Source organism: Harpia harpyja, chromosome 1 (genome assembly GCF_026419915.1).
Source record: "Harpia harpyja isolate bHarHar1 chromosome 1, bHarHar1 primary haplotype, whole genome shotgun sequence".
In the NCBI taxonomy this organism is placed as follows: Eukaryota; Metazoa; Chordata; class Aves; order Accipitriformes; family Accipitridae; genus Harpia; species Harpia harpyja.
In genome coordinates, this window is record NC_068940.1 from 49,016,002 (window position 1) to 49,039,000 (window position 22,999).

General features: G+C 38.1%; 1 protein-coding gene across 4 annotated transcripts; it reads right to left on the reverse strand.

Annotated features, from left to right (window-relative positions):
* Positions 1 to 610: 610 nt before the first annotated feature.
* Positions 611 to 22,962, reverse strand: HERPUD2 (HERPUD family member 2). 4 transcript variants are annotated; one of them, XM_052792749.1, is made up of 8 exons: positions 22,428 to 22,960; positions 16,668 to 16,745; positions 13,258 to 13,371; positions 10,999 to 11,156; positions 3,980 to 4,102; positions 3,326 to 3,649; positions 1,959 to 2,073; positions 611 to 1,623 (listed from the first exon to the last, which is right to left on the reverse strand). In XM_052792749.1, exons 1-8 carry the CDS (start codon positions 22,572 to 22,574, stop codon positions 1,462 to 1,464), a joined length of 1,221 nt encoding a protein of 406 aa, XP_052648709.1. In that variant the 5' UTR covers positions 22,575 to 22,960; the 3' UTR covers positions 611 to 1,461. The 4 variants fall into 4 exon arrangements, with proteins under 4 accessions (XP_052648709.1, XP_052648720.1, XP_052648731.1 ...); XM_052792760.1 differs by lacking the exon at positions 16,668 to 16,745 and having other exon boundaries at positions 22,428 to 22,962; XM_052792771.1 differs by lacking the exon at positions 13,258 to 13,371 and having other exon boundaries at positions 22,428 to 22,962.
* Between the last annotated feature and the right edge of the window lie 37 nt (positions 22,963 to 22,999).

Below are 22,999 nucleotides of genomic sequence, written 5' to 3' on the forward strand. Positions count from 1 at the left end.
AGACTTACATCTATATTATTCCTCTTCTGTCAGATTTGTAAATGAGAATTATTTTGTAAGTCAAAAACTATTCTGTTTAAGCTGTTTAAATTAAAAGCACTGTTCAAATTTATTTTTTCCAACAGAGAAAGAGAAACTTTCAATAAGGCCTAGAAATCCCAACAGATGTTTCAGAGTATAAACCCAAAGAAAATTTAAGTTTTAAAACCTCACTGCATAGCTTCAGCAGTCTGACATGAGCAAGCAAAAATTAAACCCCTACTTCTCACTTGTTCAGACCTATTTAAGAGCTTTGCCCTGTACTTGGAAATTAGAAAGTTGGATAGGCTTTCTGTTGGTTGTAGTATAACAATCTTTGTAGCCATTTTTGAGTTAGATAGCACATGATAACTTCAGAATTAGGAACAAAACCAAACATAAGTTCTTGACTATGATTAAAATCTAAAGAAAGCAACCAAAAACTTGACAGTAGCACTGTGCTATTATCTCACAATATTCCTCTTCTCAGTTTTCATTAGGTGAATTAAGTTTAAGAATACAGATATCCTGCTACTGAGATCATACCCTTAATTGTATATGTGCTGCTACAAATGTACCACTTCAGTCAGTATCGGTAATGCCACCACGGTAACTTTATTCCACTCTCAAATCAATCACATCCTCATCCTTCATGATGCACTATTTAGTTGTTTGCATTCAAATATGCATATAAACATTCAAAAGAGTTACCGTAACAGTTTTTATTAAAAAAAACCTAATGTACATCTTTTTCCCCAGTACAGCTATATTTTTCTTAAAAAGTACTGTATGTATCAAACATTTCAGGTTTATCCCATCACTGTCCATTGTCTTTGAAGAGCTGTTAAACATCTCCAATTTTAATGAACTTCAGTATAGCCTCAAGAAAAAGCTTTTAGCTTTCTAAATGTATGAGAAGAGGCTTAGTATTTTGTGGCATGAAGACAACATGCCATTAACAAGTAATCCTTGTGTTTACAGCTTTCTTTCAGGAATGACAAACTCCAAATCCCAAGTGATAATTCATACCCTGCATAAAACTAACACAAGATACATTATTCAGATGAATAGAGAACATTTGCAAAGGTCTTTCAACATCCATATTTTTAACAGCTCTTTAAAGAGGTAATGGTGCAGATTAAGTACAAGCTTTTTGCCTCAGTATAATACACATTTGAAATTAAAATAAAACATGGAAGACCAATATCTTTACATTTTATTCTTCAGAAAAAGAAGAATCTTAAAGAAAGCATTTAGTAGTCCACTTGTGCTTAAAATACTCAATGCATGAGAAAGCCAAAAGAAAAAAAACATACACATTTTTGTACACCATGATCAAAAAAGAGAACATTATAAATTTTCAGAAATTGCATTGTACTTAAAACACTCTCTAGAATCCGCTCCACTTCTATGTATGGCTACTGACACAGTTCCTTTTCCACTTTAATTGCCAACCTGTGGAGGCCCTTCAGGGATAAGTGATGTGAAGAAGGTTGTGATAAAGGACCAAGCAGAAGCCATGAATCCAGGCTGCTGCTCTGTATTGGCATCTTCACCTGCATCTTCTCCACTGTCTTCATCAATCCCATCATCCATAAGTCGTTCCTTTAAAAACAGAAATTGAAGCAATTCAACTGTTTCTTTTCAGAGCTCTGACACAAGGTAACCAGCAGTATCTTCCTACATTAAGTAACTTCTCTCAGAACCACCTCCTGAAAAGTAGCTAACATGAAGAAAATCTGTGATTGGAGACAATCAGTAATTGTCAGACTGGAAAAATCAGATAATTTAAGCAGCAAGCACAATACTGAGGACAATGCTGAAAGCTTTCTGGTTAAATGGACTATGTTTCATAAAAGTTGACTTTCTGTCCAGGCATTACAGCATACTTTACAACATAATACATAGGAGTCTCAGAAGACATGTCTGCTCTTACTCACCATCTCTTCAAGATCAGGATTATTTGCATGTTGCCCGTCACGGTTCACTTCCACATTATTGGCTGCCTGTTGTTGGCCTCCCTCTTGCCTAAAGGGGAACCATCCAGCTTGGTGTCTACGTAAGAAAACGGAACAGTTGAAAAACCTCTCTTTTTTAAAAGAAACAAAAATATTTTTCTGCTACAGAGCAGTAATTTACTGCAGTAAATTCTTCAAGTGCTTTCAAATGCATGTTTCAAAAGCTACATGTATTTTTCTGCAGGTCTTACTTCCAGATCAAAATGGCTATTCTTTGATGTCTGGGTTAGGAAGGGTCTTGCTAAGAGCTGTTCTTTAAGTTTTAGAAGTGCTGTTCACAGCCCTCTGTTCCAGAAAAATAATTTACCATGATTAGGTGATTAAATATGTAGAATACTTTTTGGGGGTCTCCTCCCAATTTTAAGTTATTTAACTTTCAAAGGCAGCAATTTTCATAGTTTAAAGTTGATTTTCTGTGCAAAAAACAATTTAAACTTCAGCTAAGGCCTGAACCACATTACCACTGTAAATTAAATAAGCCTATCCTATGTTTTCAAGTGTCTATATTCTGATTTCAACTATCATATCTGCACGAGAAACAGAACAGTCCTTGTGAGGACTGAGGCTACAATGTAAGGAAACTCCCAATGAATGACATCAGTCCAAAATATCAAGCATTACTGCTGTTTTCCAGTTCTATTTACATCACTAAGGTATTTTCATATATAAAGGGAAGTGATGACAACAGTACTGATGTTTCTTAATAAAATAGAGAGCGAGCTTAGGTCTTTATGATGCATTGTAAAAAAATTTAAGTCCCTGCAATTCTACCAGATCTAGTACCCACCATTACAGTAGCACTACTTTAACTCTGCCTAACACAATTTACTGCACAAATCCCATGTTATTTTTGAAATGCAAATGAGCTTAGCTGTGCAATTTTCTTCTCATATCCAAGCAGTAAGTGTTTTAAGTTTATGCAAGCATATGCTCGACCTATATGAACTTCCCTCCCCTCACCCCCATTTTCTAAATTTGCCTCCCAAAATTCTACATTTCTACAACACTGATCTGTTAATATCACCAACGTTAAAGTGCACTGTGTTTCAGGTATAAGTGGTATACAACTTCCTGTAAAAATGTTTTGAGAATTATTTCTTTTTTTTTTTTAATCAGTTTCCCTACTTGTTTGAATTTTTTTTTTTTTTTTTTAAAAACACACACACCACACTGTAAAGGAGCAGTGCCTAAACTTCTGCATTTGGGTAATTTTTCAGTTTAAATGGATTATACAGGAGCACCATACTCCACATATCAGATCTGCAGCTATACTTAACTGTTGTACTCACAAATAAACCAGCAGCATGGCTCCCATTACCATGACAAATCGACTGAAGGAAGAATAGAAGTATACAATGCTCAGAAGAATTGCTGCTCTAGAGAACGTGTACATCCAGTCCAGCCAGTCCCGGTTGAAGTCCTCCTCATTCACTACAGGGCCACCCTGTGCATTCATCTGAACATTCGGGTTTACAGGCCTGTTCTCCTGGACGGCTACATTTGGCACTGCTGCAGGCTCATTTGCAGGAGCATGTTCTGAATTTACAGCCTGGGCAACTGCAGATCTCACTGGCTCACTGCTGGAAGTCACTTGGGCTGAAATAGCAGCTTGGCTAAAAATTTAAACATAAAACTGGTTTGTCAAAAAACACTCACGAAAATTTCTAAGCCTATTCTTGTCGTCTTTTCTACACTAATAAAAACAAAGTTTCAGATGCAATACATGTCAAATAAAGATTTAAGGGAAAATGCAGTTTTACATATGAATACCTTAATTCCAATCCAAAACTGGATTTCATAATTTGCTGGACAAAACTTAGTGTAAAACAGCACAGCCAGACAAAAGAAAAACAGACATTTTGATCCTGCAAACAACATTTAAGTTTTTAATACCTTCCTTTTATTAGTGTAACTGAGTACTACTGAAGATAATGCAGACTTACTATTGCATGTAGTACTGACGTGCATACATTTGTTGCCACCAGATCATCTGTAAGGGACTGAATGCAGGATACACAGAAAATCCAGCAGGAACACCTTGGCCTGGAAATTGGTTGCCTATATTGCTAGAAAAGGATTTAAAGAAAAATATTCCGTTCTAAATTGCCACATGTATAAAATGCACTAATATTAAAAAACAATTAAAGTAGCATTTTTCCTCTCATTTGTCCCCCTCTGAAACAACATGTAGTAAGATCATCCAACCCATTCCAAAAAAGCACTATATTTTCATACAAGAAATTAATAAGCAATGTTACTTCTACAGAAAGAGGATTTATGTTTTTGTACTTGGAGATCTGTCACTAACTGCATGTCTGGGACAAAACCATGTTGAAAATTTTTCAAAATTGTGTATAATTGCAGAAATCCTTCCATACGTTTCCTTTTACGTTCAGAGGTCACCCTTAAAGGTGCTGCAGGAGCTGTAAAGGGAAAACTTACTAGCTTCTGTAACTTTCTTCTAGAAGCAATACCTGAAACACCACTGTGATCAAAGACATGAAGAAATGAACACCAGCAAAGACAACAAACTTATCTTTCAGATACAGCTTCTGAAGATTGCAACTAAGAACACTGTAAATAATTTACTCCCCCCCCCCCCCCCCAATATTTTGAGCATAAGTGATTCTCCTTCCTATGGGCTTTCAACTCCGGTTCACATGCAAGAGATATAAAGCTCCTATACATAAGTTTTAGGTTTGTTTTTGTCTGCTTTTAAACTTCTTAGCCTCTCTTACCTCCTAGAGCATATAGCATGTTTTGGCAAGATTTCCAACTCTTTCCCCAAAGATTTTGATGTAGTGAACTGTAGTAAACCAGGACATCTTTCAGGACAGCATGAGAGTATAAAGCATGAAGAAAAGTTTATTCAGACTGCAGGCAGCAAAAGCTGAGACTGCTGTAATTTGTACTGCAGACTACACCTGTTCCCTAAGTAAGGCACTCCCTGCAAAGATATCACCAAGAGATTTCATTAGTCTACCAGGCATTCAGATATACAAGACATGCCCAGAAAGAAAGATGGGAGGAAGACATTAAAATCTTTTTTCCATGTTACACGAGTAAATATTTCACTGTAATTCTGGACAAGAGCCTGCCATGCAACTTCACAACCTCTGCTAAAACTGTTTGTTATGTTTGTATTTAGTCATAACCTGTTTTGACAATAGCTTGGGGTGACAAAAAAAAAAGTAAAGGCTACTTTCCTGATACCACATACAAACTGACATAATCATAGGCAATACTCTAGGTTTCTTTCAAAAATTGCAAGGGTGAACCAGCAGCCCTGCTGATGCTACTTATTTATGCATAATTAACATGTTGGAACAGCAAAGCTGTCAAGCTGCTATTGAAAAACATCAATCACGCTTTTATCTTCATGGCTGCAAGCTTTAAGAATGTGTTTTTCTATCCCCTGACCTGGCAAACAATTTGAGAACTAAGACTCCTCCAAAATTCATAAAACACTGACCCTCATAAAACATCTGACCCTCAAAATATAGATGATTCAAATATTCTACATGGATGTCATTAAGTACTACATTGTGACAAATCACTAAGCAATGTCTCAATTTCAAGCAGGGAGATTATCACACAGGGATGCAAACAGGCAGGACCACTCACTGTTCAACCACACCTATTTCTCCAGCTCAATCACCAATAAGCAGTGCTACCCAACTTGCCTGAGTTCTGCAGGAATTCACCAATTCTTTTTCTCATCAGTTACAGATTTTAGGGTTGTTCTTTGAAACTGCTAAGTTGAGCTCAACAAAAGTTGAGAGGCCTTAGGCTAATAGCTCTCCCTCACAGATATGTCTTGTAGAAATACTACAGGATTTAAGCCTCTACTTCTTTCTTCCAAACTCTTTCAAAAGTTGCTTTCTTGATGTCTTAAAGCTTAACAGTAGATTAAGAAACCAGTCAACCAAGACAAACCACAAAAGACTTCAGTTATGCCATGTTCTTTCATTTCCCATTCAAATTTTTTTTTCCCCCTTTTTTCCAGTGGCTTTTCTAGGAGATGTGACTTTTTGAGAAGCAAGACTTAACTTTTCAAGGTCTGACTCCATTAATGAGAAAAACTAGACATCAATGTTCAAGAGCTGGCTTCTGACTTAGAATGCCAACTAGCACAGCAGTATTTTGTTTGCTCATCAAAAACCAGAATGAGGCAGATGTTGTCAATTATACAGCTATTACAGCTGCCAAGGTATTAAGCTAGCTTACGAAATTCAGGAACAACTCTAAACACAGTGTAATGTATTTCAGTGAGAAGAACCTCTCCAAAGGAAGAGGCTCTTCTCAAAGCAAGCCAACTTGCTGTTATAAGGAAAAAGGAAAGAAGCATGTGCTTTCTCCTCATCTTTTTCCAAAAGGAGGAGAAAGAGGCAGGAAGCAGAGTATTTCAAAAGAATGGCAGCAACAGCAGAAGAGCAGAGAAGCAAATTGGATAGGCACAGGCATTCCAAGATTAGAGAACAAAGCACAGCAGACAACAGCAGAACAATTAGGTAAGTCAGAAAAACAGTTTTTAAGGTTCAAATGCTAGAGGTAGCTTCAGAATATTCTGAAAAGAAAGAGACATGCTACTCTCTAAATGGCTAGAAAGCTCAGAATTACTTTTTTTGGTCAATGGAAGACACCTAAAATGAGCTAACTGGGATTTGATTTGAGGGTAAGTTCACACAAGTTAGTGTCATCATGAAGATAATGCTCACCACTAATGGAAAAATAAGACTTTTTATTCACACTTAAAAGCTCAATCTCTGTCATCTGCATGACTGACAATAACTGCATTTGTTTAATGACCTTGACCCACAAAGACTTCTCATTTAGTGTTCGTCTCATATGAGTCTGGGATATCAACTTCAAGTGATATTTCAATATCCTCCGCTATGTTATTTGCTACTTTAAAAAAAAAAAAATACAGTGAGCAAAGGCTACTGATGAAGTAAGATATTTACGTGCTAGAACATGCTGCATGCTGTCAGTATGTTGCCTTCAAACATTATGTACACAATACAAAAACATTTCATTAGATAGGCTGCCCTCTCTTGACAAATAATCTCATTGCCTTGATGTTTCTTGTTTGTTTACTGCTTCAAAGTACTCTCCAATCTGAAATGCAAGCCATTTCAGAATTGAGCCCATCTGTTCTGTTTGTACCTGCATAGCACAGCAGGACCCTGAACCACAACTAAATCCACAGAAGCAGACAATGCTGTGCTTGCTCTCCACAGCAAAAGACTAACTTGGCAGATATATAAACTACTTGCCCAGTCCCACCTCAAATCTAGATTTTTAGAAAACAACATTTACAAAAGCTCAAAGGCAACAGGAAGTTTTAAATTGCTGTTTCTAATATTTTAACCATCTGAATTAGCTGTTTTCCCAAAGGGTATTTAACTCACACACTGAAGCTTTGTGCCAGGAACTGAAAAACCATCAAAACCATAATTTGATCACCTAACATTCATGCTAATTATTTGTACAAATTACTTCACTAATGAAAGTGTTACAAAATCCTCAAGAAAACTGACCCTCACATACATTTTCAAACATCTGGAGAGCCTTCCCCAGCAGCAGAGCCTATAGTTCATCGTGCAGATAGAATAAGTGTGTTTGGTCAGGAAACAGTAAGAAAAATGCACAAGGCAACACAAATTTCAGCTACAAATCTTCATTGTTCCTAACAAGACTCAGTCTATGTCTAAATTACATTAAAGTTAGATTTCATTGCCCCAAATTATGTTTAAGAGAGCAGCTAAAAAACAGAAGGCATTTCTTATTGCTGGAATACAAGTAGCAGTGCCCTGAAGCAAAAAGATGCATCCAAGAAGATTACTGAAATCATTAAAAAAGGTTTTTCAAGAAGACACCTGACTACAGCAGGCACTGGCATAGACTATTTGGAATTGAGCAGAGCCAGTGCCCAGCAGCCTGCAAAGATCTACCTTAAGTTCTGATAGCGTTCCATTAAATTACTTTTACAAAAAAGGCCTAAGATTATTTAGGGTTCATTTATTTTGGCTTTTCTGTTCAGATCAGGAATGCACTTCTGAAGCAAGTCTCCAGTCACTTCCTCTTACTACAGCTTTGTTTGCACAACAGAATGCTCTTGGATCTCCATCTGGATTCCTTTTGGATTACACTAAATTGAAAGATGTGATTTAGGTACACTGCTAATGCACCTTAGCCACAAATAGGCACCTATTCCAGGTGTCCAAACTAGACCTAGTCCAAATAAGACAGAAAACCCTGAAATATGTGCAGTATTGACGTCAGGTTCTCAGCACTTTCAGTCTACAGATCCACTCCTCTCAATCCACATTACTTGCTAATACAGACATAGACTTGTATTTTTCTTTATTTTTAAGTTACTTTTTCTTTCAAACACAGTAATGTCTTCCAAACTGACGCTTCCCACTGTACTTAATTATTTCAGCTAAGAGACCAAACAATGGTTCTGTTGCCTTTTTGAAGTCCATAGCCTGTTATCAGTTCATCATGCATACTGACAAAAAACTCACTCTCAGAGTATGTATATGCAAAAAGCTGATTAGAAAAGCATTAAAAATTCTTACAGATTAGTAATCTACACAACACACAATAAATTGCTTGTGGGATTAATTTACATTATACTGAACAGTAGTCTTGACAGTCAACCTAGTGTCACTGAGCTTTGTCACTGTATTGGGTTTGCGTGGCAAGGTTTGGGTAGCAGGGGGGCTACAGGGCTGGCTTCTGTGAGAAGCTGCTAGAAGCTTCCCTCATGTCCAATAGAGCCAATGCCAGCCGGCTGCAAGACAGACCTGCCCCCGGCCAAGGCTGAGCCCATCAGTGACAGCACTAGTGCCTCTGGGATAACAGATTTAAGGGGAAAAAAGTTGCTGCACAACAGAAACTGCAGCCAGAAAGAGGAGTGAGAACATGTGAGAGAAACAACCCCGCAGACACCCAGGTCAGTGAAGGAGGGGGAGGAGGTGCTCCAGGTGCCAGAGCAGAGATTCCCCTGCAGCCCATGGGGAAGACCATGGTGAGGCAGGCTGTCCCCCTGCAGCCCATGGAGGTCCACGGTGGAGCAGATATCCACCTGCAGGCTGTTGAGGACCCCACACCGGAGCAGGGGGATGCCCAAAGGAGGCTGTGGCCCCATGGGAAGCCTGTGCTGGAGCAGGCTCCTGGCAGGACCTGTGGACCCATGGAGAGAGAAGCCCATGCTGGAGCAGGTTTTCTGGCAGGACTTGTGACCCCATGGGGGACCCATGCCAGAGCAGTCTGTTCCTGAAGGACTGCACCCTGTGGAAGGGACCCACACTGGAGCAGTTCATGAAGAACTGCAGCCCATGGGAGGGACCCCATGCTGGAGCAGGGGAAGAGTGGGGAGTCCTCCCTTTGAGGAGGAAGGAGAGGCAGAGACAACATGTGATGAACTGACCTCAACCCCCATTCCCTGTCCCCCTGTGCTGGGGGGGTGGTGCTTCCCCCCTGTGCTCCCCCCCCCCGGAGGGGGAAGCGGTAGAGAATTGGGGAGTGAAGTTGTACCCAGGAAGAAGAGAGGGGTGGGGGGAAGGTGTTTTAAGATTTGGTTTTATTTCTGATTACTCCACTCTGATTTGATTGGTAATAAATTAATTTTCCCCAAGTTGAGTCTGTTTTGCCCGTGATGGTAACTGGCAAGTGATCTCTCCCTGTCCTTATCTCAACCCATGAGCCTTTTGTTATATTTTCTCTCCCCTGTGCAGCTGAGGCAGGGAGTGAAAGAGCAGCTTTGGTGGGCACCTGGTGTACAGCCAGGGCCAACCCACCACAGTCACAAAGGCAAGTATAACCACTTCAGCAAAGATGCATGTGGTCAGAATAACATAAGTGCTCCACCCATCGCAAAGGCAATTTCTTTCAGGCAGACAGTACCTTTCAGATAAAAAAATAAAAAGGACTTGAAGGAATTCAGGATGAAAGCTAGTAAGACTAGTAAAGTCTAGGTTAACACTAACAGACAGCATGCAAATTGAACTGAAACTAAATAAATTTTCAGCAGTTCTTGACATATCTTTTCTTTCCAGTGACAGAAACAATTATTGCTGTTAGCAGGTTCATAGTTTCTTTGCTTCAACATTCTCCAAAGAATATCTCTAGAATCTACACAGTACTGGTAGAACGCCTTGTCAGAAAGTAATCTTGAAAGCGTTCCCTGAGGAAGTAACAGCTATCATCTCAGAATGCGCTATCCTCCCATTTTCCCCTTGGAAGAAAATAAAAAAAAAAAGTTAAAGAAGCTGCAAGGGTCAGGTGGGTTAAAAATTCCTAAAGCTGCTTTTTAAGCACAAAAAATTTGACAGAATTTTGAAAGTTATTACGTAATAACGTAATACGTAATTAATACGTAATAACAGATCTGATCTAGAAATGTACACTGGTTACATTTCATTGGTGTGTATAAAAACACTTAAAAATTCTGTTGTAGATACAAAAGCACTTTACATGTACTCAAAACAGCTGCGCATCATTTCTACAGTTGAATCCAAAATGGAGAAGTGAAGAGTTACATCTGTTATGTGTCAGAAGCTAAGAACCATCATATTCTGATACAATTCAGTGTTGCTGATTACAATCAAGGACCAGAAAAAGCAACCAGAAGCAATAATTTTATCATTACATTACTAACTACATCCACTAGATAAATATTACAGCTGCACTTATCAACAGAAAGTTGAGGGCAGAAAGCATGAAGAAAAAATAAAAAACAGCCTGAACGGGAGCACCAAGAACACTTACTCTTTGATTGACACCTGGCTAAAAACATTAATGTTCATATGAAAAATGTTTCTAATGTGGCTTATTGCTTCAAGATGAAGTAGCCAAATAATTCTGCAGACTGTGAAAGAACATAATTGTAACCAAACATTTAAAGTACTTTAAAGAGTATCAAAGAGCTGAGGATTGCTTCAATCTCACTTACCCTTGCATTAAATAGGGGAACTGGTGGCTTGGTATGGGACTGCTTTGTGCTTGTGGAACATTACGATGCCTCACTCCATCTGCACTAGTGTTCAAAGATGTAGATGAATCTTCTTGGTTTGTGGGTGAGGCAGCAGTTGATCCAGAACGGTCTAAATTCTTAAAAATAAATAAAATTGAGGTTGGGGATCTTTCTGCCACAGTTACAAGATTTACTACCGTGTCTTAAAAAACTATTTGCTTTAACGTTTTGTCACAAGTTTTATTGAGAATATAAGCACCAGGCAAGTCTTCTGAGGTTTTATTGGTTCTGGCAAGCCTTTAGTAAAAACAGAAATTCAAAATTACACTCAGGTGCACATATAAAAAAAGTAAAGTTTTCAGAAAGACTCAACACTTGATGGGTCCCAGAGAAAACCATGAGTCACTGGGAAACAAAGTTTCAAAAAGATGAACCAAACTAAAACTTAATCAAAAGAATATTTACCAGCAACAAAAATTCTAGTGGCTATCATTAACAAAAGTAACGGTAACCTCAGGTTACCACTTTGTATTTGGAGACAACAGTGCCTGCAGTAGCTTAAAATACCTTTCCTCTATCCCTGTCTTCAATTTCCCCTTCAACTCATCATCCTCTTCGCTGTGCCAGCTGCCCAATCCAAATTGCTGTGCTCACTGCTGGGAGAGGGCAGAGGGTGGGAATAGGGAAGTAGCTAGGAACTACTTAGGCTCCCAGAAACACACCTAAAACTAGTGTGCGAGACCTTCAATGCTTTCCAAGATCAATACTCAACCCTGGAAGTAGGAAAACAGCTGGCTCCTCCATTATTTGTCACACTAACAAAACTGCAATTTGGCCACTGAGATGCATTATTTTCATTTTAATAAATCCCCAAATCCTGTTGCTAAGCATTACTGTAATGTTTACTCAGTAGAAAATCCTCTTCAACTTTGACAACTCGGGAAGTAAGGAGGTGCAATTACTTAAGACATCCATATGACATTTGCCCTACAAAGGAAAACAAGAAAAATTTACCACTAGACAGTGGGAGGAAAATGAAAATAAAAAACAAACGGAAGAACAAAGGCCATTCAGGCTTTGGGTTTAGGTCGTTTCCTTCAAAGTATTATGAACTTGACACTGTGCATACTGACTGCTTTAAGCAGTCATTAATACAGGCATTTAAATACAACATTTACAGCTGATCTACGTAGCAATAAAACAATCACAAAGGAGGCCTCCTGTGTCCCGCTTGCAAACAAGAGATATAAATACAGCCTTTGAAAAAACAATGTAACCACTGTCCACTCTCTACTATTGCTTAAACTGCTCGTGTTTCTGACTGTCACAACAGCGGTCCGAAACGGTACCCTATCAAACTGAATAATGAAGACAAGACAGCTTATTACTGGCAGGGTATTTTCCATATGCTGATAATCTACACACCACAGATGAAAAGTACCTACAATGGTATTGTATACGTTCCTTTCTGACTAACCTTCAAGGGTCACTGAGTGATACTGCCAACTCTGGAAAAAGCCAAGAGAATTACTGTAATGATGACCAAGTCAGCAACAGAATCATTAACTGCACTTTCTGTTAAAACAGGGTACAACCAAAGAACACCATCATTTTTGGAGGGTGTGAAGAGTGGAAGGCTCTAAAAACCCTAAACAAAAGTGTTCTGTGAACAGCTTACCTAATAAAACATTAAGAACACTTTCTACTTCTCACTGTCTTACAGACACTGTGACTACCTTGAAGCTACCACGTAAGTACTGGCCAATTCCTGTCAAGCAGAATGCACTCTGGCCAAGCTGCACCTGTCTATCTCACAAGGGCACTAATTTGACTGGGCACTCTTCAGCAGTACAAATTTTCACAAAATAAAGCAGAACTTAGCGTTTTTTTAAAAAAAAAAATCTGAATACACTCCTCAATTTCTGCCAAAGATACAGGGATATAGAGAGAAAGGAAAATAACACTTTTTGATAAAGTGTTAAAAAGAAAGAATAGCTTAGAAAAAGTGGTACTTTATCATCTAATAAACATGTTACAATTTGAAAAAAGGTCATCTTTTTTTAAATGAAGTGCCACCCTTAAATAGTCAAGTCTAATTGTACAAATTCATGTGGCATGCTCTACTTTCACCACACTATTTTACAGTCAAATTTTAAAAATTAAAAGATAAATTCCTGGAAAGCTTCCTCAGTGTAGAAGAAATTCATGTCCTGTGTATGAAAAAAAAGAAAAACTCACTGAGCTACTGCTGAAGGCTGAAGCTCCGTGACCTTCTCTACTGGTGCTGGGTTTTGGAGAACTTGGGGGTGTCCGGGAAGTACATACCAGGTGAACCATATGATATTCATCTTGCTAAAAATTAAAGAAATTGAAGAGCTAAAGCAATAATATTTGACAAATTTACAAGCAAAAACTGCCTTTAAGAATCCACTTTCAAAGTTGCATTTGCCATGAGTAAAGAAACATTATATAAAACGGAGCGACCATAAAGCAAAACTTGAGCCTAGCACAAGAGAATCCTACTGTTTCACAACTAATGTTTTCTTAGCAGGTGTCCACAATAACATATTGAACATTCACTTACCCCCAGTTTTCCCTAGAACTGCAGTACAGCAGAACCAATGGAAGACCACACAAAGAAACACGAGGAAGTATATCATAAGTTTTATTTTGAAAAAAATCTTGAACCATTTGCAGGGCTCAGTTTCCCTAAAGTTAATACTTACCTTTGGATGGAGATCTAATGCAGACTGTTATTCAATAAAGACATCAGGGTAAATAAAAAATGTAGGCACTGAACTCCACAAGCAGGCCAAGATAAGAAAAATGTACCAGCCATTGTCTCCACCTAACTCCAGTCTAGTTAAGCTCAAGCCTAACCTGCAGATGCCAACTGAAGAGCCCCTGCAGATATTCCACACTCAGGGAATGCTACGCGAAGTGCTAAATGGGACTTGAGTATTCCTAAATATTTGAAAGTGAGGAAGCGAATGATTGGCACCACTTGAAGCCACGTCAGCATGCAAGTAATCAGCCCACGCCAATTCTTCATGGATATGCTCTCCCCACAACTTGGATGCTGTAACTTCAGTCTGAAGCTATTTCACTGTACCAAATGAAAACAACCCATTATATCAGCATGCCTGAAGCTTATATGGTCATAGCAACAAGAACAGCTATGACTGTGTATTTAAACTGCACAGCTTCCTCAGTAATGAAATTTTAAACAAGAAAAGCAACAAAAGAACCCCTCTGTCCTCTTCTGAACTCAAAGTGGTGCAGTCAAGCTGCAGTTTTTAATGAGATGACATTTAGAAATACCGAGTCCGGAGGTTTTTTTAAACTATTAAAAAAAAAGTTAAAACACACATTTACTCATTTTTAAGTTTTAATCTTTAGGAATAAAGAAAATTGGGTAACTGCTTTTATATACCGTTGTGCATTACTGCTAGCATAGCCTATCCATATCCACATTCATTTAAACTCCTCTGCATGTATCAGTTCTAGCCCCAAGCACAGCCTCACTATTACATTAATTTCTTACCAGTCAGTGATAGTAAGCAATGATCAGAGAACACTGAACGCAGGTGATCAGCATTCTGACCACATCAAAAGCCTTTAACCTAACTAGTTACCTTCTTTCTAGACGAGAACTTATGTCTCTCAAAGGCAAAGGAAGCTAGACATACTACTTGTAAGCTTACAGCGTACAGCTTTATTCAATGTGAGAGTTTATTGTAATATATTTCTATTTATACATAATGTGTTAGACATCACTATGCTTGAAGACTGCCACAACTTCCAGCCTCAAAGAATTTTACTTCAGCGAAATGACACTGCTCAGTATCAAAGAGCAAGTATCACAAAGCTAAATTGAAAGATTTAATAAATCCTCAGATAATATTAGGAATTTATAGCTAATCAAGTAGGAAAAATATGGCAGATAATGAGATTGAACTTAAGAGTAATCATACCTTCTTTCCAAAAGCTCTTAAGAGCTTGAGCACAAAAAAACTCTTCTTCCAACACAAATTTTTAACTTTGTGCTTAAGACTGATGAGTATATTTCTAAATTCACTAAATTTCTTTAACTAAACCCAAGACCTATAGCTACTAAAATGCCTTTAAAGTTAAATATAGCCCCTGTATAGTGAAGGAAGACATTAGGCAAAGTTTCTCCTCTAGCACATAAGCAAGGTTTGAAATCATCAGCTGACTGAATTAAGGGATTCAGACTTAATTTTGTCCTTAACAAGCAAAGCTAAGCTTTGAGGTAAGTTATATAAGCATTTTCATGAACTTTTAAGTGGTACAGGACATATACTGTTTGGCAGTAGTCCAGCTCCAGTTTTCTAGCAAGCCTATACATAGTAAATTTCAATCATTTTTTGGTAAGCAGTTAAATCCAATTTAACAAGATCTATTTCAGAATGAAGATTATAAAGTAACAACAGTGCTAGTCTGCTCAAGCAATACTCAAGATTTGTCTGCATCGGTTTCTCCACACTTAATACTGAAGTTCAGTTGCCCGCTTTCACTGAAGCATTATTCTCCTTTAGAGACTTTCCTTCATACTAAAAATTAAGATGTAACCCACCCACTCTTGCAGTCTATACATTGATTTTTATCTCAATACATTACAAAAAGTATCATTACCAACACCCAGGTACTGTATTACAGAGTTTACCTATTTCATAAGATTAAAACCTGTATAATTCTTTAATGACAAAGTATTTTCCAAATATAGCTATTGATGCATCCTGATGTGTTTACAAGGAGTTTAAAGACTACTCAACATAATGCATTATGTTTTCTGTTACAACCAAAATTGAAACAAAGTTCTTGATAATCTGCCCTAAATATCATCTTATTTTATGTTTTTAAGAACTTTACCAACTTAATAAACTCCTTATTACTTGGTAGCATCAATCCAAACTATTTGAACCAATTTGAGAACCAAGTGCATGTATTTCAAGATTTCCTACACGAGATGTCACGGGTATCCAGGATTTGGAATTAATTTATATGTTGACTGAAGAATCCAAAGTCAGATCAGTAAAATTATTTTTTCCAAGATGAACCAGAATAAAAAAAAGAAAGAAATAAAAACTGCAAGAACCAACAAACTTTCAAACATAATCAGGAATGGTTAATAGCTGATGAATAAAACCAGGACAACAAATAGCTTTCCCAGCAAAACCATTCAGGCATTTAGAATTCTGATTTCACCTGTAAATACATTACCCTTAATTTGGTTACACAAGTGCCACTTTTAATGTAAGTTCTTGGATTTAAGTATGTACAAGAAATGAAATGATGTCCCAAACCAACACAAATCTGTTAAATAATTCCATTTATGTCATAGTGGGAACTGTCCAAAGAAGTTTTCTACACTACATATTACTTGTTTGGGACTTACATAGCCTACTTGTTCTCCCACCAATTGGAAACATGCCTTAATCCACAAGTATCACAATCCTATATACAAGAGATACTTAGAAATACATTTTCCAGAACATATCAACATTATACAGTTAAATCTCTCAATACAACAATGAAAATTTGAAGCTAAACAACACAAATCTAAATTTCTATTTCCCAAAAAGGGTTTTTGATCATATATCATACGGTGTTGATATAAAGCTTACTTTTCTGAGAACATCTTTCAGCTGCAGATGATCAGGAAGCAGTCTGCCAGAATACACCAGTCTCTGATCCTTTGTAGACTAGGAGATGGGACAAAGAAAGGAATTTAGCTTTTTCCTGCTGTACAGATATACAGCTGGAGATAACATTTGCAGATGAGAAAATCTCATAATTCCAACCACCAACAGACAGCCTTAAAAACATTTCAGAGGCTTCACAAGTTCAACTCGTAAATTAATTCTGAAAAAGAATTCTGCTATTACGCACTCAGCAAGAGTGCCATAACAATTAACAACACTTAACTGGCAAACGCTGATCAAGAGAACTATCAAGTATATTCAAAAACTCCTTTCTTTTAAAGACTTGCTTTTTACCCTGCTCCCACTCCCAGGCACTTGCTGAAAAAGTAGATGGAAAAGTGGCTGGGGCAAAGAAAAAAAACCCAAAAACCAGAACCAGTTAGTAGAATGATGGAATGATAATTAAAATATGCAGAAGGGCACAAGTTTCAATCTTTTTCACAAGGAATTTCTGTTACTAGTCCCTGCCCCCATCCCCCCCCCCCCAAACAAACCCCACACAAGAGGAAACAAGGAAGAAAGCATTAAAAAGCATGAAGCAGCAAAAGGATTTTTTTTTCTTTTAAGGTAGCCTTCAAACTTTGGTAAGCTTTTTTGCCTGTTCTCACACTTCCACAGTTTAAAATACCTTAGTAATGCAAATAAAGATTTTTTTTTCTTAAATCTTTTTTTTTAAAAAATGATACACTGTTCATAAGGTAATAAACTTTTAACTATTCTACACGGAAGAGATATTGACAAAAATCCTTTTAACAGGAAACTATTTGGGGTACCTATCTACAGTAAGATGTCCAGTACACTACAGCAATAGGCAGCTTACTTGGTTAAACAAAACAAACAACCCAACCCCACTCAATTCAGTTTATGCTGTCAGAAAGAGTTAGTCTTCACACTAGTGGGTCACTAACGTGCTGTAACTATGTGAATAAACAGCTCCCCCCCCGCCTTTTTTTAAAAAAAAAAAGCTCCTACGTATTCACCCCATATTAAAAGAATTTTAAAGAGAATCCAACTGTTACATCAGTTCAGTTTAACTACTGCTTGCATCCTAAATTAATACAATAGCATTTATCACTTGAAAGACAGCACTAACAAAAGCAAATGCTAAATGAAGAAATCTAGCCTAATATCAGTGGAACAGACATGCATTATCAGCATGAAATATTTGAAGAATTTCCCCATCATGCAAACAGCTAGTCTTACAACATCCCTCCTCTTTCTCTCCTAGCTTTCTGCTGCCCACTCTGCAGTCTTATTCGTGCTAATACTAAGACAGAAATACCTGAGATCCAGATCTCTGTGATTAGAAAAAGCTTTCACAGAAGTTTTGAGGTTTGGGGTTTTTTTTCCCTTGCAATAGCCTTTTACATATTCCCAATAACTTAACAGATCATAGAAAAGTTACAGAACTTTTTTCCTTGAAAAAATCTGGTCATATCACTAGAAAAAAATTATAGATACTCTAAGCAAATAATCAGAAAAAGTACACATTAAATCTGAGAAGCTTTTGCTTTAACTTTTTTCCCAAATTCATACCATTCATGATTAAATATATGTCTTTAAAAAAAAAAAATGAGTGCATAACCTGCCACATATAGTACAGAACTGTTTATCACTTCCATTGAAGAATCATTTTCTATATCCTGCATTTTTCTGTATTTTTAATTAGTGACATAATACACTATTTTTGTAAGCCTCACAACACAGGGAACTAGTTATTTGCAGCTCCAGTGGATAAAATACTGCAATGAATTCAACATCAAAGCAGTACTATTTCTATTTACATTTAAAACAACAACAAAAAATGCCTGTCTGTCTCATGTCAGACTAAGTTCTTTTGAACTATACCATTTTGGCTGCTCCTTTCAAGCAGGAAGAAGCTGCTAACAGAATACAAGCTTACTTGCATTTTGTATTTGGGAAAGACCTTCTTAGAAAAACTAGAATTTGCAGCATGCATCAAGATTACAGAAAACTTTGGTTTCTTTGTTGCTTTAGAATGACCAGTGGAGCCAGAAGAAAAGTCTCAGAAACCTTGTTTCTGGGTCCTGAGATAGATTATCTGGAGATTAATTAGAACAGATAAGCAGTTAAAACAAAACAAGCAAAACACAACAACAAAAAAACCCCAAACTCCAAATCTTTGTATCATCATCCAACATGGCAATAGAGTGCTGTTTTGCCTGCCCCACGCATAATACAGCTTTCTAAGTGGTCAAATTCACTCTTCTTTTCAGTACCTTATATATGAGCCTCCCTTCAACCCCAACTAATTAAGTACCTTCTCAAACATGATACAAGTAGTACAAAGTATTTAATATGAATACTTCACAGAGAAAAAACTGCCAGATTAAAACCACCCCTCAAAGCTGACTCCTACATAGCCTTCAGTAATGCGTTTCAGCTCCCTACAAAACCACAAAAGAAAAGGTTACACATACATTGAATACTGTTAAGCATATTAAGCTAGAGACATTAGTGGGGGAAGATGAGGTCTTAAACCCCATACTCCTCCCTATGAAACTTAAATACCTAACTGTGCACTACAGGATTATCACTTGCAATTCTCAGTGGGAAAACCATCCTGGAATTCTGAGATGTGGAGGGTTTTTAAATGCAGATGGAAGAAGAGGTGATAAATGTGAAAACGCAGTAATTCACACATATGCCAAAGTAAATGGCAAAGGTATTCAACTCATCCTCTGCCAGAGGAGGTTCACTACCACACCTCCTGCTTCAAGGAACAGCATACTCACTGCTAGCCCAAACACTGAACTGTGATGGAAAAACGCTTTACAAAAATATATATAATTATGAGTGGCCCCATTTTCAGAAGCAAGCACATAGCATCAGATTCTAGAACCTAAAGTTAGAGTGAGAGGGAAGAGAGTTTTCAGATCATAATCCAAAACGTATGTATTTAAAAATAAGAATTCAACAGCTAGTGGTTTTTTTTCTTCCATTTCTCAAGCAAGACTCCTGCAATGCTTAGTCCAAGTTAGCTATGCCCAGCCCATCACCAAAACCACCAAACCTAAGCTAATGCAGCAACTTCCTTCAGAAACACAGACAATCTCTGAGCCATCCTGTTTCAGCTGCAAGACAGTCATTATTTTGGTCACTCAGCCTCTCTTCCATTCTTCCATAGGAAATAAAAATCCAAACAACCACATCTGGTTAGAACTGCGGGCAAAGTATATGCTAGATGACAGGTACTACAGGAAATGAGAAACAGCAGTTTTAAATTACTGTTTATGGGTGTAATCGATGCAGCGGTTAATGCACTGAAAGCAAGATCTGCCAGATTGAGACATAGAGGTTGATTTTCCAAGTTTTCTTTTCTTAAATAAACGTTTCATTTAAGGACATGATAACTGTAATACTCTAGCTATGAAAAAATGGTCCAGTCAGGGAAAAAAAAATATTGACACCTGTGAACCTCAGTATAGGCCCACAAACTAATTTAATACTGTTTTTAACCTAGTTAGCTTATTCAATGACTTTAAGTAAGTATATCAACTTTAATAACGACTAAACCAATTCAAATCTGCCTATACTTGGCATTTGTACATACTTAGCCAAGTTGTTCACACAAATTAATCTGCAAAAATCAACACTGCCTCAAGGCCTAATTTTTTTGCCTATTTTAACCACCTCATTTCCTGAAGATACACTCTTAATAAACTAAATTTAATGACATTTACAGTTACCATCAGTTTACCGACTAATTTACAGATGCGTATAGGAGAATGAGGTACAAGTCACACATGAAAACTTGAAAGACTATGCATAGCAGTGATAGCAACTGATTTCTATTTTACACCCTTAACTTCAAGAACACTGCAATACCTGTATAGAGCATCTGTGCTCTGATGTACTCTCACACTCCTAAAATAGCATTGCAATAGAAGTTATTTCCAGGACCTATCATATTCAGGGAATGTAAAAATTTGATCAACAAGTGTTTGACAACTATCTGGTTTAAAAAGAAAAAAAAAAGGGGGGGGGGGCAGGGAGGGGAAGCTCCTAAAAGCACAGATTTAAACAAATTTGAAAAAAGCAGTAAACTCAACATCAAAAACATATCAAGCCAAAACCACACTTTTCAATTTTACTATACATAGGAGATCCTATTAAACACCTTTCTCCCCTCCCATGTTACTACTTTAATTTGAAAGGTTCTATGAAATAAAAAGGTTGTGTTCATTTATTAGTTTAATTGCAACTACAGTAAATCCAAATTAAATTGGAATTACTGAGATAATTTTCACTAAACAAACTCCCCATTCTTTAACCCAGAACAATTTGGGGGATTCTGAACTAGTCATTTAATAATGAGAGGCATGTTGCGGAATCAGTTTTCAACAGAAAAAAGATGTTCCAGGAAACTGAAATTTAATATTATACTACTGGTTGAAACATATAGTGCAACATAAAAACCTCTTGTTCATTAAGGATTCTTCCTAGAAGCCTGATTTAGCAAGATCATAGGATGAGTCAGAAAACTAGTGTTTAAACACAAATACATCACAGGGGGAGATTCTAGTGAGGAGGAAAAAGCAGCAATCAGCTGGAGTCGTGTATTTGTCTTTCACAGCAGATAGACTCCCTCAGCACAGATTACTGACAGCAATAACTAAATCCACAAACTTTTAAATACTGCTTAACCGATCTCAATGGACCAGTGACACAGCCTAAGTTGTTGACTGCTTTTCATCTTCTTTCTCCAAAAGGCAGAAACCCCCTCTGAGACACAAAGGTACTATTTTACCTTCCCCCAGCCAAAAAAACCCAACAATACCAATAATTCTTCTATTGAACTAGGTGAATACTAATCATTTACAATATAAATGCAACCTTTGTCTGATGTTTTCTACAGCAAGGTCTATGCCCCACATGCTGCTGCAGTGAAGAGGCAAAAATCACTCCCTTTATACAGGTTTGTGGAACAAATTTTCAAATATAGCGTTCTGTATGACTGCCGTTCTGAACAGGTACAGTATTTTCTTTCTATTATTAGCTGTATGGTTTTTCATAGCCTCTTTTCAACTGCCAAGTTTAGAACTTTGAAAGAATTTACAAATAAACCGTATTTTCCTCAGGAAACAAAAAAAAGTTACAGGTCTTTATATAAAGTTTCAAAACACAGTCAAGACTGTCATACAAGTTTGTAGAACATCTGAGAGCAGAGTTTTCAGCACAACCTCAAAAACATAGCTTTTCAAAGAGGGCGAAAAAGAAAAGGGAAATAATCCTGGTATGAATAAACGTTTACCTGCTCCACACCTCAGTGAATTCACTAGGTCGTGGTAACTTTAGCTATATCGCTTAGACTGTAATTACTTCAGACAGAACTCTTACATTTACAGAAATTAGTCTTAAATTGAGTTAACTGAGATATCTAAATCCCAGTTCCTAAAAAAGTTAAATGGAGCATTAATAAGTGTCTTCAGCGATACCACCTTTCAGGATGCTACACTGTGATCTTCTTAAACCATGTAAAAAAGCAGCTATTTATATTGCCAGCTTCCCCGAAAGCAAAGCGCCAACCATAGCCTTTACACAAATAATTCTTGTTTATTTTGCAGAGTACCTAAGGGAAGTCTTGACCGACTGTCCACAAGTTACTGCAACACCAGTCTTACCAACAAGATGAAGGGAAAGGGCTGGCCAACAACTCACCGGTTTACTGGGGTAGACTTTAGAGAGGTGCGATTTTAGCTTGCCCACAGTCCAGTCCAGAAAGCAGTTAATGGTCTGGTCGGTGTATTTCTGGTTGGGGGCCTTGATGATGAGGGTCACCGGGTGATCCACGACGCTTTGGTCCATGCTGCTCGCAGGGGCAGCCGGCCCTGCCCCTCTACTCTCCCCGGAGAGACGAAGCCGCTCGAACCTCCGGGCTTTCCGGGCGGGTTCACCAGCCGGGGACGAACTTGCTGCCTAAGGTGGGGGAGCCCATCCCCGTGCTGGCTGCCGTTCACACCGCGGGCAGGGCGGCGGCGGCACCGGCCGAGGAGGGGGAAACAAGCAGAGAGGGGCGGCTTAGCACGTCACACACAGGCACAGGCACACACACACACCCCCACCCCCCGTAACCACAGCGACGGGAGCTCAAGCAGGGCCAACGGAGGCACCCTCACCGCCCCCCCGCGGGCCGGCCGGGCCCCCTCCCGCTGCGCCCGCACCCACGGAGAAGGAAAGAAGACGGAACAGACCGGTACCCGGAACACGCACGCACGCACGCACGCCCGCCC